Source organism: Corvus moneduloides, chromosome 4 (assembly GCF_009650955.1).
Source record: "Corvus moneduloides isolate bCorMon1 chromosome 4, bCorMon1.pri, whole genome shotgun sequence".
Lineage (NCBI taxonomy): Eukaryota > Metazoa > Chordata > Aves > Passeriformes > Corvidae > Corvus > Corvus moneduloides.
In genome coordinates, this window is record NC_045479.1 from 68,151,609 (window position 1) to 68,167,809 (window position 16,201).

At 46.6% G+C, this 16,201-nt stretch overlaps 1 protein-coding gene across 9 annotated transcripts in view; it reads left to right on the plus strand.

The window, feature by feature from the left end:
- The window catches only part of FRMD4A (FERM domain containing 4A), a 358,272-nt gene that overhangs the window by 326,911 nt on the left and 15,160 nt on the right, over positions 1 to 16,201 (plus strand). For all 9 annotated transcript variants that reach the window (XM_032107903.1, XM_032107901.1, XM_032107904.1 and 6 more), the window contains 3 exons: positions 2,941 to 3,082; positions 10,477 to 10,610; positions 13,036 to 13,158. In XM_032107903.1, coding sequence (XP_031963794.1) covers positions 2,941 to 3,082; positions 10,477 to 10,610; positions 13,036 to 13,158 — 399 coding nt within the window. The remainder of the gene's footprint in view (positions 1 to 2,940; positions 3,083 to 10,476; positions 10,611 to 13,035; positions 13,159 to 16,201) is intronic.

The following is a 16,201-nucleotide window of genomic DNA, read 5'->3' on the forward strand; positions in this document are numbered from 1 at the left end:
TGTACCCTCTGGAGGAAGCTCACTCTGTCCTGCTAATCCTGTCTGCTGGTTTGTTCTTCCTCTCTCCTGGCTTCAGGGATGCCAGGCTTTGGTCTTATATCATCTTTTCATTTGCCCTATGTAGGGCACACTTCCAGCCACTGCTGGCTTGGCCAGGACCACAACAGCACCCAGCAGCCACATTGCCTTCACTCAGCACTTTGGTTGGTGCCCAGTCAGACAGGTAGAGCCACAGTGTGCCCTAATTTGTATTCTGAACATGAATGGAAATAAACTGCAGGGCTTCTTGCTGTAACTATCCTACAAAAACAGGAAAACCTCATGGAGCAGGAGGACCTGTCTGTGCAGACTTGGGGTTTGTGCCTTTCTGGGGCATGCAGTGCCAGGACTCAATGTGTTGGGTCAGGCAGACACTGGATTTGATCAATATAGCTGTTTCCGGAGTTATACAAGGTACACGTAACCCTACATATATGTATGTACATATACAGCATATATACAACTGCAGGGGATTTATCTGCAGAACAAAGGCAGTTGCAAGGCTTGTTACCTCCAAAGGTCTGGCATTGCAGCAAGAAAGCAGTTCATGCTTAGGCTAACCAAGATTTCAGTAGAAAGAAATCTCATTAGATAAAAGCAGTGATTTTCCTCCTCACCTGGAACTATCCTTTCAGAGCTGTTGTGGTGGCAAAGTCCACTTTATACCTCCCTCTGTTGCTTTCAAAGTGGTCTCTCCCTAAACCACTGTGCTAGAAAGTTCTCCCTTTACCGAGATTCCGCTGGTCACTGGCCCTCTCCCCCCTCCCATCCCTTTTCCCATTGGCCCCTGTTATGTCTCTCATCCTTGCCCCTGCCCCCGAGCCCTCAGACTATTGGCTTCTGATGCTCTGCCCGCCTTTGGGAGCTCTCAGGATAAAACCACGTGTGGGTTTTGTTCTTGGTTCTTTGTCCCTGCTCCCTTCGGGTGTGTTGGTTCCATTGAGCGCCTCGGCAGTGCAGGCAGAGAACCCCTCTCACCTCTGTGTCTCCGGTTCGTGCCCAGGCTGTGTGTGGGTGTGAGCGGCTGTTCGTGACCACCTGTGAAGGTGAGATCGTGTGCACGCGTGGGTGCTGGCAGCGCCGCCTGAGCGCTCCACGAGGGACCCTGTGGAAAAAGATTCACCGAAGCCCTCCTTTCATACAGAGATACTTGAAGAATATGTTTCACAGGCCTTGTTTCTGACCAGAAACATCTGATCCAAGAAGCTAAAGAGTGCTGTCCTTCTCCTGGGGCTGATTTTAGGGAGGAACTGCTGGAAATGAGACATGTCTAACTGGTTTCAGCATTAGTTGAAGAGGGCTAGTACTGGTTGACTGATCTGCTCCGCTATCTTGTCAGGTAGTTCAGCCTCTGCACTCAAACAAGTGAGACCACACGCCCTGTTACTGGCATTGTTATGGAAATAAGCCTGTGAGGCATTTGGGTACCTCGAATGGTAACAATGGAGCCTATAAATACCCAAGAATATTAAATTATGATAATACTTCTGAGGGTGTTTTCATTGTAAGGCTTTCCTAGTACTTCCTTCATTTACACTCTTAAATTAATCTTAAAAATACAGTGTGCAACAGGGAGACATTTTCTTTCCCTTATTATTTCACTGATATGCAAACAGAGGTGGGGATCTCTAAGAACTTAACCTTAAGTGTCTTACCCAAAGCCCCACAGCACATCAGTAACAGAGCTAAGAAGCTCAGTGGTGCGCACTCAGCCATCAATTCAGCCTTAGTTCTTGTTGGAATGGTTACTTTTTCCTGAGGATATGAAGTAACACTGAAAATCCCATCATGACAAGTGTTCCTGGTTGTCCTGGTTTATGTTATTTCCAGCGGGAACAGATCACACCCTGGTATGTGGACATCAGTCAGCTTTGATTTGTTAGCACAGTAATGATGTGCCCATCCTCTGAGCTGTATGGCCAGGGCTGAGCCTCTTCTGGCCTTGAGAAGGTGCAGAGGTGAATGCTTAGGTGATCTTTAACTGGGGCTTCGCCCCTTTTTTGGATAAAACTCTTCTTGCAGTTGGAGAGTCTTGGCAAAATGTGACAACAACTTTCCATGTTTTGGGAAATTAAATTTGCAGGTCAGTGGCCCTGCAAGGACAAGTTAATTGAAGCTCAGAAGCACAGGGCTTGTAAGATTTGAGCAATGGGCTGAGATGACTGTTGGAGGTCCATTCCAGCTGAAATATTCTATTCTATTTTCTAGGTTTACATACTATGCATTATTTACTTTCTTGTAATTACAAATTGCAACAATCTTGTTGATATTTGGTGCTGAACAATGGCCAAGCCCTAGTGTGACCAGTTACTGAGCTGGGCTGGCTGTTGTTTCTTACTGGAGTAATGTTAATGCTTTGAAGGAGTCCCTCACAGTAGGGGCGCTTCATGCAGCTTGTTAGTCTGGACAATAACCTGAATGTGTTTTCCTGTCAGGATTTTCTTCCAACTTCTCATGACAGCCCATTTAAGCCATGTCCTCACTGTCTTGTTCCAAAGCTTATTGCTGATTTGTGAAGGCCGCTTCTTGCTTCCTTTAGATGCTAGAGATGGTCTTTAGCCTTTGAGCTTTTCAGCAGGTTATTATGATGGCATTTCTGAAGGTTTCTTATTGTATGTGATAAAACAGTGGCTCCATACATCCTTTGTTTAAGAGAGAAAAATGTGCATGGCAAAGCAGAGAAAAACCCAAACAACAGGAAGCGATGCCAGAATTGTACCCACTTAAGAATGTAAAAAGTACAGCAGTGAATACTGTGCCAGATTGCTTCTATTCTTGTAAAATAATCCGAGTTTGCTGTGGAGGCCTGTTTCCTGCCACAGCGAAAGGTCTTTTTTCTTCTGTGAGCTTTCAAGAGCAAATAGAAGTTAGATCATTACTAACTCCTGTGTCCACCTCCAGTCCAAGATTCATGCTGCAAGAAGCCTGAGTGAGATTGCGATTGACCTGACCGAAACTGGAACCCTCAAGACCTCAAAGCTGGCCAACATGGGGAGTAAAGGCAAAATTATCAGCGGAAGCAGCGGGAGTCTTCTGTCATCAGGTAGGTCCTTTGTCCTGTAACTGGAAAGAATATGGTGGGAAGGGCCATGGCCATGGTATGAGGGGGAGCAGCCAGAAGCTGCACTGCAGAAATGAAAGTCACTTCCCTTTAGACTTTCTGTCTGTCCAGGTGGCAGTCCATCTCTCAGCACATTGTTCCACAAACAGCACAGGCAGCAGTCTCCCTCTCCCTCTTTACCACCACTCATTTCCTCCTTGACTCCAGGATGTCATCTCCAGCCTCTCAATTTCCAACTGAAACCTGGTCTCCCTTCACAATTTCTACCCTAACCATCCCTTGGTATCCAGCACCCTGAGGCAGATGGGTTTGTGAAGGAGTCCCCAGCCAGCACTGGGGAAGCAGCCAGCCAGTGCAGCTCACAAGGAAAACTGAGGCTGGGAACTGGTGATGTTCTTCCACATTGTTGAGATAGGGTGTCTTCTTCACAGAGTGCACATCTGCTTTGCCTCTGTGTTGCTGGAATTTGGCTGCTCTCCCAGGCTCAATAGAACTACTCCCTAGTACTCTACCAAACTAGTGCCAGGGTCCAGGAGGTTTCTTGTTGTGGCTTAGAGCACTTTCCTGTGTGAAGAAGATGTAATCTGTGAGAGAAACCCAAGGGAAGGTAATGCAGAGGAGAGCTAGAGCATGAGGAGAGAAGGACTGGAGAAGGGGGTTCAGGAGGTTGTCTGTGACTCTTTGATACTCTTCTGTCAGTCTGAACCAGGCAAGCTGTGTGGAAAACAGGGATAAATGTCACTGCACGCATAAAGCAGGGGTTGATATTTAGCAAAGAGCTTGAAGCTGCTTAGGTGAGCTATTCAGGAGGGCAGTGTTGCTGGTATCACTGTAATTAACAGTTTCAGACAATTAAATACCTTCTGTTAAGCATTGTATCAAGTTATCAAAACCAAATGTGTTGAGATGTGTCACAGCACAGAATAACCTTCTTATACTTGCACAAGGGAAGAGCCCATGTGGGAATGCAAATGCTTTAAAACTGAACCCACACTGATGTAGTAGATTAGCTTTGCATCACTGTATCCTTCATGTCTCTTAAAAGGCACACTTTCCTGCTTGGTAAATGTTCAGCAAGGGGTTAAAATGTGCAGTGCTTTCAGAGCTGCTTGCTGTGCAATTCCTTGCCTTGCCTGCAAACAGAGTTGCCTTTCTGTTCCTGAGGCCTTCCCGACAAAGTATACAATCCACTGTCTGTGCCTCCCATCGCTTAGGGAGTTGCAGTAGCTCAGCAGCTCCCAGATTGGTGTCGGGTTGTTGGAACTCTTTGTTTGTTTGGCATTTTTTCCAGCTCTCCTGCTGGAAAGTAAATAACGTTAAGTACCCCAAGAAAGTTCTTAAGGTCTTTCCAAGATCTCAGCCTCCTGGGCACTATTCCCAAGTTTGTGAGAGCTACTTGGTAATAATCCTGTTTCCATGTTAATACATGGACTTTTTGTGTTCCTCGAGAAAAAACAGTGGGGTCTGCTTCTGCTCTTACACCTAGAGAGAGCAGTAGCCAGGTGAAAGCCAGAAGCAAATCAGGCCCAGAAAAGCTGCTGTGGGGCCAACATCTATCAGGGTTAAGTGGATGGAAATTCCAAACTGGGAGCTGCCCGTGCTTTTATTTCTGTACATTTGTGCTCCCTGCACCTTTCTGGCTGAGCACAGGATTTGTACACTCATCAGAATTGCACTAGTGACTAGACCCACCCAGAGTTCATTGACCAGGTGAGTAATTTCTTCAGTCCTGGGTAGGTGGATCTGCCTACCTGGGTGCCTTCATAGGGCTGTGTGAACCTCTGTTTGTATCAAGGTGCTGCTGGTGGGTCAGGCAAGCACGGCTCCCTCTGTGTTCCTTTCTTCAGAGCTGCCTGTTACATCCTGCCAGCTCCGAGGACAGGGCTCTCACAAAAATGGTGAGGAAAGCTGAAGGGGTTGCTGCTGTTGTGTGTGTTCCAGCAGCTACAAGAAAGTATTGAGAGATGTCTGGCAGAGTTCAGGTATGAGGGAATTGGAAACCCTGGATTGCTTCCACACAGTCACTCAGACCTCTCTGCTCCAAGAGCCCCTTGCCTCAAGCCTGGCTGGTGGAGGTGGCCCATCCCTGTCCCACTGGATGGGAGGGGGCATTCATTGCCTGTCCCAGTCACTGGCTCTGTCCCAGGCTTTCTGTTTCCTCCCATTGTGCCAAACATTATCGGCACACAGCCACAACAATGATGGGCTATCGCAGTACAGCCTGCACACTGGAGAGAATAACTGCAAATGATTAAGTGGCCACAGTAGACTTCCAGGCTATAAATATCTCAAGTGACTCGAAATCACAAGGTCAGGACTGAATCTCTGTTTTCCCCCACTTCCCTACTATTCTCAGTCATTTTTTTCCTGAAAATTATTTGTAGTCATTTCCTCCCTCCATCTCACTCCTCCTCACTGGAGGGGCTATCAGCACTGAGGAGCATGCCAAAACTGGCATGTCTCCCCTGGGCTTGCAGCAAGTCTGCAAGGAAAAGTCTGTTGTTGCTTCCAGCTGTCACACTGTCTGGAGAAGATCCTGCTGTGCAGTATGAGGCAGTTGCTGCCCCATACCACTTACAGTCTCGAGAGACAGCAGAGGGGAGATGGAGTCTTACACTGGGAAGTGGCTTCCTCATGATCACAGCAATTCAAGACCAAAGCTTCAGGTCCTTCATTTTTCCCACGCTCTTGATCTCAGTCTGTCCACTGCAGATTTGTAATTTTGATGCCCAAGTCCATTTCTGACAAGCTGACTCTTAACTTTTGTCCTCCTTTTGGATCTAAAGGGGCCTCCCTAGGACAGTGGGCAGCTGTGATTTAGCTCAGGGATCTTCTGCTCAGGATGTGTGGGCCACCCCTGGACATCTGGGGTAAGAGTTGTCCATGAATGAAAGCTCTGCTTTCACACAGGCAGGAACCAAATCAAAGCCAGCAGAACAAAAGCAAGTTAGGTCTAAGGTGGATTTTTCCTTTAGAGTCTGTGTCGTAAGACCTCTGCAGGTCTCCGAGCTAGTGAGGAGCCCTGTAATCACTGGGTTATTGTTGGTCTGAACCCCAGACAACCTTCTTCATCTCTGTGGGCCAAGGAGACACCCCAGAGGAGCATCTCTGCTCTAGCTCTGCAGGCGCATTCAAGGAGCCTCCAGCCCCTGCGCCCCATTCCTTCTGCAACAGGAGGTTTCCTGTGCAGGGGCCTGTTTACGTTTGAAAACGCCACAACAGAGTCCAGCCAGCTGGTTCCCAGGGCCTGCCGCTGCATCTGGCGGGGCCGTGTCCCAGCTGGACCGCCCCGGCGGGCGTTGGAGCGGATAAACAGCAACCGCGTGGCCCGTGAGCACAGGGGCTGGCGAAGACGAGTCACCCACAGGATATCTGAGCGCATCCTGTGTGGAGCAGCTCCAGCTGAGCTCCCGCGCGCCGCGGAGGAAATCCTAAATGTCGGGCAGGGACCAGAGATAGGGGCTGTCTGGGGTTGTTGTGCGCTGACATCCTGGCGCAGTCACTCAGCCCATGCTCTGGCACAGAGCGAGCGTGGGGGAAACTTCCCTCCCCGCTTGGGGGACAGCCTTCCACAGAGACCTCAGACAAATGCCAGTGAGCTGGAGCCAGCAGCCGGATGTAGCGTGAAGGGTTTGCCATATTTAGATGTGTTTTTCCTGGAGCAGGAGACTTGGGGAATGAGAAAGAGGAGAGATGCCTGGATGCTTTTGCCTTGCTGCTGCTGCTCAGCCACCTTGTTGCATCTTCTCTCTCAGGTGGTGTCACCAAGACTTGGTTCCCTCTGCTCTTCAGCATCCTATCTGTCCTCCCTGCTTGTTTTCATCCTTCTCATTTTCCAAGCTGACTCTACTCTACTACAATAGATGGAGGAAATAGGGACAAACAATGAGTCACTTACAGGGCTTTTCTCTCTGAAGTGCTGTCTGGTCTCATCCCTTTGGCAGGCTTTAAAGCAAAGCTTATCTTGGACCCCAGAAGACCTGTACCTGCATAACACTTGACCAGATCCTTCAGGGGTATGACCCATGTGCTACATGTCCCCATCAACATCACCAAGACTGTCCTGACCTCACCAGTATAGAAGTGAGCAGAACACAGCCTGTTAGCATTGGTGAAATTCAGCCATGAATTCTGCTGGGGAAGTGAGTTGGGCAGGGAGGACCATGTTCTGCCTGTGTTTCTCAACTCACGTTCTCCCAAATGTCAGTGGATGAAAAAATCACCCAGAGAGGCCATGTGAGTGTCAGAAGATGAGTACTGTTTCCACAGATTAGTAGGGTAATAAGCAGACATTTAGGTCACCAAGACCTGTGCCCCATCCTGTGTGCTAAGGAAGAAAGGGCACATCCACATAAAAACAGCCCCCAGTTCAGGAGGTTCCTGGTGCTCACGAGAGAGAAGGTCCTGTGCCTGCTACCTGGTGTGCTTTCACAACCCTTTTTCTTTTAGGAACATCAAATTGTTCTGCAGAAGCGTGTGTTAAAATGAAGAGTTTGGTAAATCCTTGCACTGCAAATGGGAAGGAGGCTGAAAAATAATTTCCACAAAAAGGTTCAAATGCCATATAGGAAAATTATATATTTCAGCAGCATTTATCCCATTTACTGCATTAGGAATTAACCCATAAACACCTGAGAAAGCCTCCTATTTCTGTTGCAGCAGGAGCTTCTTGTGTTAGGGCTGATCTCTCAGGACTGATGTTTCTCTGTTGATGATCCCCTTTGGAAGGCACTGGGCATCCATAACTCAGTGACCATATCTAATAAGGCTGATTTAAGGTAGTATCTGCTTGACTGGTTTGGTTTGTGCTGGCCTTTATTTTTTGGTTGTTTTTACGGTATTTTGATTTGTCCTGACATTTTTGGGTCAGTTGCCACTGGGTTTAGAAGTGGATCTGTGATCACAGCCTTATTCAAGGCAGGATTGATACATATTTATAAATAAAAAGCCTCTAATGGAAGCCATAGGCACCCAGCAATACAAAGCACTGTTCTCTGCTCATTTACAGTCATCTCATACAGGTGTGGTTCTCTTGACTGATCAAGTTTCCATTTGCTTTTCACCCATGAGAACAATCAGAGAATCCAGCCAATACATATCTAATAATACACTCCAAAATAATTCAGCTTTTAAATAAAAATTTTAAAGCAAACATTAGTGCCAGTGAGTGGATGACTTTGGTTTCAGCAGTAATCCCATTGTTTCACTCAGAATGTTACAGCACACTTCCAGGTCCCCTCCAGTTCCTTTGCTTTTTGGGAGCAGTGAAAAAGATGGCAAAATGTGCAGTCAGTGGAGAAAATGTGCACCAGTGGCATCAGGGTTGAGACCAGCGTGGTTCTCACACAGGGAAAGCACAGCTGGAGCAGATGCTGTAAACTGTCTGTGCTTGATTTGGGTCCGTACCAGCTCAGCTGGAAGCCTTTTGTTTCCTTCTTGTGGGCAGACCCCAAACCAGCGCAGGTGTCTGGCCAGGCTGTTCATATGCTTTTAAATGTTTCTGTGTAGCTGCTGTGGCAACCCACACAGCAAAAAGGAATAGCTTTTAAAAATAAATCTGAAGCTGGTGTGGAGTTATGGAGCAGACAGAGGAAGGAAAGGGGAAGAGCAGTTGAAAGGAAAACACAGGCCATTAAAGTTGACATAAAAGAAAAAAAAAAGGTTCAAAACATCTGCTGGAATCATGAGCAACTTTTTACTCGGCAGCTTGTTGACAAGTCCATGAAGAAATTCAGCAGTTCAGTTTTGCTAGTAACTGCTCACCAGGGTTACTATTAAGAATTACTAAGTGCTGGAGAGGAGTTTCCCTGCCAGTGCAAATACAGGGCTCCTCTAGAAGGTCCTATCAAGTTCTTCCAGCACAGACGTGTCTGCAGAGTTGAGTTTTGTTGCTTTATGAGGGCAAACACAAATGAAATGAGGATGACTACAGCAATTAAACAAGCATCTTACCGTAAGGTTCTCCTCCTTTGTCTGGTAATGCTCAACCTGGCTGACCTTTAGAGAGATCTCTTCCACCACCCCCACTTCAGGACATCCCAGTAAAAGGTGTAAGGAAGTAGAGTGGTGTTTCTTTGAATAAAATAAAAGCCAGCTGTCTTCCTCTATGAAAACTGCAGAAAATAGTGGCGGAAAAGATCTGTGAGATTCTCTGCTCCCCCTGGGCCAATGCAGAACTGTTTTGTGGCAATTTTTGCCTCAATCCTCTTTCAGTTTAGCTTTAATGGTCTGCTGGAATAGTAGCAATGAAAGATGAAGCTGAAAGCACAAATTTCACTGTTTTGCTGCCAAAATAAAGAATTGTTCCCAGGTTCCTTCCAAAGCTCTGTGAAATAACAGCTTTTTCAACCTCCTTGGACTGAGTGTTTTCACTGAACACTTGGATGCCAAGCTCTAAACATATCTAGGAGCCCCCTCTAACCCCCATCTGATGGCAGGTGCACAGAAAATTCCATGTAGCATCCTGTCGTATCTGACTGCTGCAGGTAATAAAGGTCTGCTTTCTCTGTGCCATTGCTTAAAAGGGCAGGGAACAGGTCACTGCTGAAAAAAATGTTTCTATTGGTACACCATCAGCAAAAGGAGGGATAAGGAGAATATCCATCCTTTATTGCATGTGGGGGAAACATAGTGACAAAGGATGAGGTTACTTCATCAAGAAGTTCCCCTGAAGAGCTGAAATTACATATGTTGTCATGACATCTGAGCAACAGAGTCTGATTTAATGCACAGACGTACTTCAGTGAGTGTTACTGGTAATTGCCACTTGAAGAGCCAAGCCATTTGGACATGCAGTTAAGTATCTCAACCTACATCTTCACAAGAAACAGCTACTACCCCAGAAGGAGCTATGACTGGGGTTTTTTGGTGTATTTTACAGGAATCTTGCTAGGTAATTTTGTTCCATTACAGTTTTTCAGAGAACAGGCCCAATAAGTGGGTTGAATTACATGTTTGCTACTAGGATAATTGCAGTTCTAAGAAGTAGGCTGTATTGTCAAATGGTTTCTCCTAGGCTTAATTTCCAAAAAATGCATCTCCAGGGCTTTGTAAACTGTACTGTTATTTGCCATTGGGAACTTTCATGGGAATTGTGTGTAGGTTTCCTCTAAGATCTTTAGATGAATAATTTTGCTGCTTTTATTTTTCCAGATAATGATTACAAATGTCTTTACGTGCTCCACTGTCCAATCTCTGACTCTTAGCTTAAACATTAAGGACTTGCTGTAAACAGACATTACTGGGTAACACCTGCTTCGTGTCATAATCCCGATTTCTTTTTGGAAGGACTGCGTCCAGGCTTTGGTAAAATTACAAGCACTCCAGATGTGTATTCTGCTGTCAGCTGGCCTAGTGAAATCATTGTTTATTGACAGGTTCCCAAGAGTCAGACAGTTCTCAGTCTGCCAAGAAAGACATGCTGGCTGCACTGAAGTCCAGGCAAGAAGCTTTGGAAGAGACATTGCGCCAACGTTTGGAAGAGCTAAAGAAACTGTGCCTGCGGGAAGCGGTAGGCAGTGGACATTTTATAACCTGTAACACTTTGTTTCTGGCTTTGTTACAGCATCCTTGTTGTTTGGAGGTGGGGTGGGGTCAGGAGATAAGATTCCTTCCACAGTCACCTCTTCCAAAATCCATTGTACAACGGCTTCAGGGAGATCCAGCTGTTTCAACTCCCGATTGCAATGTCCAGGGCTTTTTTCCCCCAGAGAAGGGGACCCCAGTCAGCTAGGAGGCTGACCCTCCAGGGGCTAGGAGGGTGCTCAGCATGCCTGTCTGCTGTTTGAAATTGTGAATAAGTTGCATTCAGCAGGCTTCTTATTAACTTTGATGAGACTATTATGCTGCCTAAATGGCATAGGAAGACTGTTGTATGTGCTGGTCACCACTTCTCAGATACTTTTGACTCCATTAGCAAAAAACCCAGAGGCTGGCACACTTTCTTCTTGGAGCAGGACCGATTTTACATGCTTTTCTTCTCCAAGCATGCTCTTCCACACAGCACACAAGGTCCCATCTGCTCCATGTAGATTGCCTTTATCCAGTCGGCTCTGGCTGGAACAACTGCCAGTGTGGTGGCAGACCTTGCAAACAGGAAACACTGTGGTCATCCCAGGACATGCAGGACAGCTAAGGAGCTTGTAACTTTCCCACTCACCTGCCAGTTCCAGACACTTGGAATCTGACCCCGTCCTGCAACCCTACAGCTCATCCATCAGCAGCTGGTAGTTGAAAGCTTCCTCTCAGGCTGCGCTTCGTCCTTTCTGCTTTGGCATGGGAATGGCCAAAACAGAGGAAGAAGGTGGCAGACCAGGAGATAAAAAAGAGTTAAAAGTGGGGGCATAATTAAGAAAGCATGGCCAGAACCATTCATAATGCTGGCATCAGGTTACTTTGAGCTGTCACTACTCCAGTTACTTATTAATTTAGATTATGTTTCATGATTGTGCCTTTGAATACTTTTTAGCTTGTGGAGGCATCATGGTAGACGACATTAATTTTGTCCTGCTCTGATCTTTACAGATTTTACAGCAGATTAACTCTTTCACCACTGCCTTGCTTCATATTAATCTAGGAGTTATAAAGAAAATATCCCTGTTACCCTCAAGATAGGATACAGGAATCTCTGTCTCAGTGCAGTGCTTAGAGCCACATCTCAGTAGAAGGAACACATTTTGAAAGAAAAACTGAAATAACCCCACAGTGCTGGAGGGGCGATGCAGAATGGGACTCTGAGACATTGCAGCCATGCCTCTCACAACAGGGGGCTGTGCATGTCGACACAGAGCTCTGCTGCAAACCCATTTTGCTGGGAATTGCTTAAAGGGAAGATTTGAAAAGGCCAGGTCCTTGTTTCTTAGTGACCTGAAAAGAGTAGAAAGAAAAAACCCCATTAGGGAGTGGGGGAGAGGCCAGGGCAGGCAGGGACTGGGCTGTGCACCCGCACTCGCATTAAGGTCAGCTGCTGTTCTTTGGGATTCAGATGATTTAGGTTACTCTGCCAGCTGGATCCTCTCAAGGCTGATGCTAAGGAACACAAAAGCCTTTTGTCCTGCATGGGGAGACCTTTGAGTACAAGGAGTTGGGGCTGTGCTGGTAGTCAGGCCCCTGCCTTTTTCTGTAGGGAGTTCAATGCCTTCAGTTCTGATATGCGTGCCTGTATTGTGTAGCCCAGGGGAAAAACCCCACAGCATTCACATCAGTAATGATGCTTGCTGCTTCCTGTGTTACACATATTCCAAAACTCTGGGGTTTGCTTCAGATTTTGAGCAAATCTTTGCAAATAACCCCATCAGTCTGACAGAGTATCAGCTAAAAATTGCTCCAAAGCTGCCCATGACATCACTGGGGCTTGGAAGGCACTCTAATACATGAAGTGTTATCAGACAGGTAATGAGGTACCAGGCACTGCTTTTAGTGGCCATTTCCACTGCATTCCTCTCAGACACATCATGAATCAGGTGGGAATGTTTTTCTGTGCAGGTCATAACCTGCATGGCTGTTACCATTGCGGCTTTCTGACTCAGCAGACCTGCATCCTGCAGGAAGGCTCTCGGGTCTGCTCACCCCTCTCAGAAGTAGCTCAGCAGATTGGAGCTCTTGGTTTGTGCTCACCCTGCAGCAGAGATGAAAGCTTGTGTGCTGCAGCCTGCTCAGCCTCAGGCCCTGATGCTCTAGGGATGGGCACCACTTACAGACCTTCCCAGGGCAGGCCACAAAGATCTGTATTCATGCACAGGTTAGAGAAAAGGTCCCCACCCTCAGTGTCAGGTTCTGAGTTTGCAGGGCTGGGTGCTCTCCTGTGTGGTTATCAGCTGGCTGAACTGGATATGTTGTTAATGAACGCCTGTCATTTTAGGGTCACACAAGAGTGGTGTTGTGCTTTGCTCTGCTGCAGGATTGCCCAGAGCACTAATAGCATTTTCTGCTTACAGGAGCTCACAGGAAAGCTGCCACGAGAATACCCCCTGGATCCTGGGGAGGAGCCACCGATTGTAAGGAGAAGAATAGGAACTGCCTTTAAACTGGATGAGCAGAAAATCCTGCCTAAGGGAGAGGTGAGGCTGTGCCCTTCCCTTCCAGACCTGTGTCTCTAAGATGTCCACTGAGCATCACACAGGAGCCGTCAGTCCTGCGGTCATTTTTGCTTTGAATTACTGTAATTGGTCACAGTACCCATTTGGGGTTTTTCTATATCCGTCAGAATGGGGAAGCAGTGAGAGAGCTGGGGACTTCACTTCAAACTCGGAGTAAAGCTGAAGTACTTGAGGTTCAGCCCTGGCTTTACTGGAGGTAATAGAATTAGCCTGGGTGATCAACTGGACCATGGCAGTGCAAGTGCTCTGGTGATAAAGTGCAGTGATTTGTGTGAGCAGGGAGCATATCAGGAGCTCCCCAAGCCATCTGAGCCCTGATTCTGCCTGTCTTGTTTTTGCAAACAGCCGCTTGCTTTCCACTCTAGTAGCAATCCAAATTCAGGCCCCCTCTAACCAGGGAGAAAAGCATCTCAGCCCTGCCACAGCAAGATAAAAGCATTTTGCTCCCCAGTCCTTAAACAAAAGAGCCTTCATCCCTACCTATGGGGAGCTGGAGTTACATTTTTCTAAGTTTTCCAGGGAGTGTTTGTTCCCTTCCTTGCTCCCACAATGTGCTGGGTCAGTGCCCTGAACCGTGGCTGTGAAAACAGGCCTGCAGCAGCTGTAAGGCGGGACCGGATTCACAGAACAACCATTGTCTGTGGAGGCACATTTGTCTCAAGACACTTGTGTATATTCCAGTCTTGAGTTTCCTTTTTATTTTTGTAGGAGGAGAGACTGAAGCTGGTGTGACTGTGTGGTTTGAGGCTTGGTTCAGCCAGGGAATTAACTGTTTGTCGTTTTGTTGGCATTTTCCTTCTGCTGAAAAAATAAACAGCTGGAGCTCTTTAGTTTTGTTCTCAATGGAGCCTGGGAGAGGAATTCCACTGCAGTCAAATATTCATGAACTAGCACATTTAATTAAGCTTTTCAAAGGGAAGCATGTCTTAGCTGAACTACTCCTAAAACCCCTGCAGTCTGTTGGCTGCTCAGTTATAACCTGATCTCCAGCTTCCCCAGCTCTTATTGCTACAGGGCAGCTTTTGGGGCCAGCGGGTGAGGAATCTCCTTACTCCAGTGGCAAGGTTAGGTGGGGAGAGCAGGAAGGTAAAGCAGCTCCTCCCTAGTGCAGGCACTCTGCCTTTGGCACCAGCAATCCAAACACGCTGACTCAGCTTTTCTCTACCTCTCTCTTCGCCTGTCAAATTTTAAGGCTGTGTTGAAAACCATAAATTTCTGTTCTCAAAGAATGATGTTGAGCTGTGTTTGGCTGCCAGTTTGAAAGCATTTAGGGAGGCTAGTGATGGTTTTCATGCACTTTTCAGCAAGTGCAAACACTGGAAAATCAATTTAAAGCAAAAGGTGAAATATTCCCTCAACCACGTAAATCCAGGACTGAAATTACCAACTATGACAAGGACCTGAAACAAGGAACTTCCATCTGAAGGCAGATGATAGCTCTCATTTCCTAAGGCTTTATTTATAGGGCTCTCACTGGAGGAAAATAGACAATTATGGACAGGAGGAAAATTAATATATTTTTCCTAGGATATACTGAATGATTCAGAGCTGAATCTGTGAAGGTCTGAAATTACAGCTCACATCAAACTCACCAGACCTTTAGCAAGACCTTTGTCAGAGCAAGACTTGGAGGGAAGGGTCCTGGTTTTTTTCTTGATGATCACCTTTACCTGGCCTGTAATTCCTGACTCTGGGAAGGATTTTACCAGAAGATGATGAATCAGGTTCCAGGCCTTAAAACCCCATGGTGTTAAGTTCACTTTTAATAAGTCTGGCACTAACAGAGCTTATAAAGTCTTCAAAGCAAAAAGGGATCTGTTAAAAAGACAGAAGGTGGGTTCAGTCTGAAGTGAAGTGAGTAAAATTGTAATTATAGTTTTAAGGGAATGCTGACTCACCACTGATAGCAAAGGTATATTTTTTAAGCTAGAAGCCGAGAATAAAAACTTCAGAGAATGACTTCAGTCTGATTAAATCCCACAGCATCAGCTCTTGCACTGCTGCTGAACAAAGAGAGGATTTGAATTTGTGTAACAGGGATCTCCAGGAATATATGGCTGTCTCACCATTCACTAAAAGTAGAAAAACTTGTCATTTTTTTTTTTAATTTGCAATGTACTGGGTTCCTCTTTCTAGCAGACTAATTCCTTTGAGCTGGGGGAGGTAGCCAGATCCGTTGCAGATTAGCAAGGCCCTTTGAAATTCACAGCTTGGGGTCCTGATGCAGACTGGGAAGCTCTGTATCAGCTTATGCTTTGGCATAAATTCTCCTAAATCCCTTGAATTTGGAGGATAATCAGAAATGGATAGGTAGCTTCCAGGGTACACCTGGTTGCATTTAAAAACTCAGCTGAGACCCTACAAGATGCTGGTGGCACTGGTTCTTTCTGGCATACAGAGAGCTTGCTGTTACACCTTGCTGGCTCTGAGATCACCCTCCTGGCTGGTAACTCGAGGAGACAATCTTCTAGTGCCGTCAGTGCAGCAACCTATAATTACTTCAGCTCATACTCGCTCCTGGATTTTGACAGCCATACACTGGGGAGAGTTAGCCCATCTTTGCCCTGTTTTACCCCAAAGTGTTTGGTGGACGCTAAGCAAACCTTGGTCAAGAAGGTTAAAGCTGTAGCTTTGCATCAATACGTAGCTGTGAAATCAAATGGGGCTTGAATATGGAGATAGGAAACAGGGAGAAGGAGCAGGTGGGAGGCAGGTGTGACCCACAGATGGCTATAAAAGGATGAATGTGCAGTAGAACACCATTGAACTTGGCCATATTGAATGTCATGAAAAGTCAAACAGCAGCGTGAGGGCTGGAACACACATGGGTGCTCCAGCCTTGTATGGATCATCCCTTCCACCAGCTGTGCTTCCAGGCACTCGTGTGAGCAGGTGAAGGTGAGATGGGTATGCTCAGGGAGGCCCTGAGGGCAGCAACATGATTGTGGTTGCTTTGCTGATGGAGAGCCTTAGTTGGAGGCCACTGGTCAGGTTCAGGAGAGCT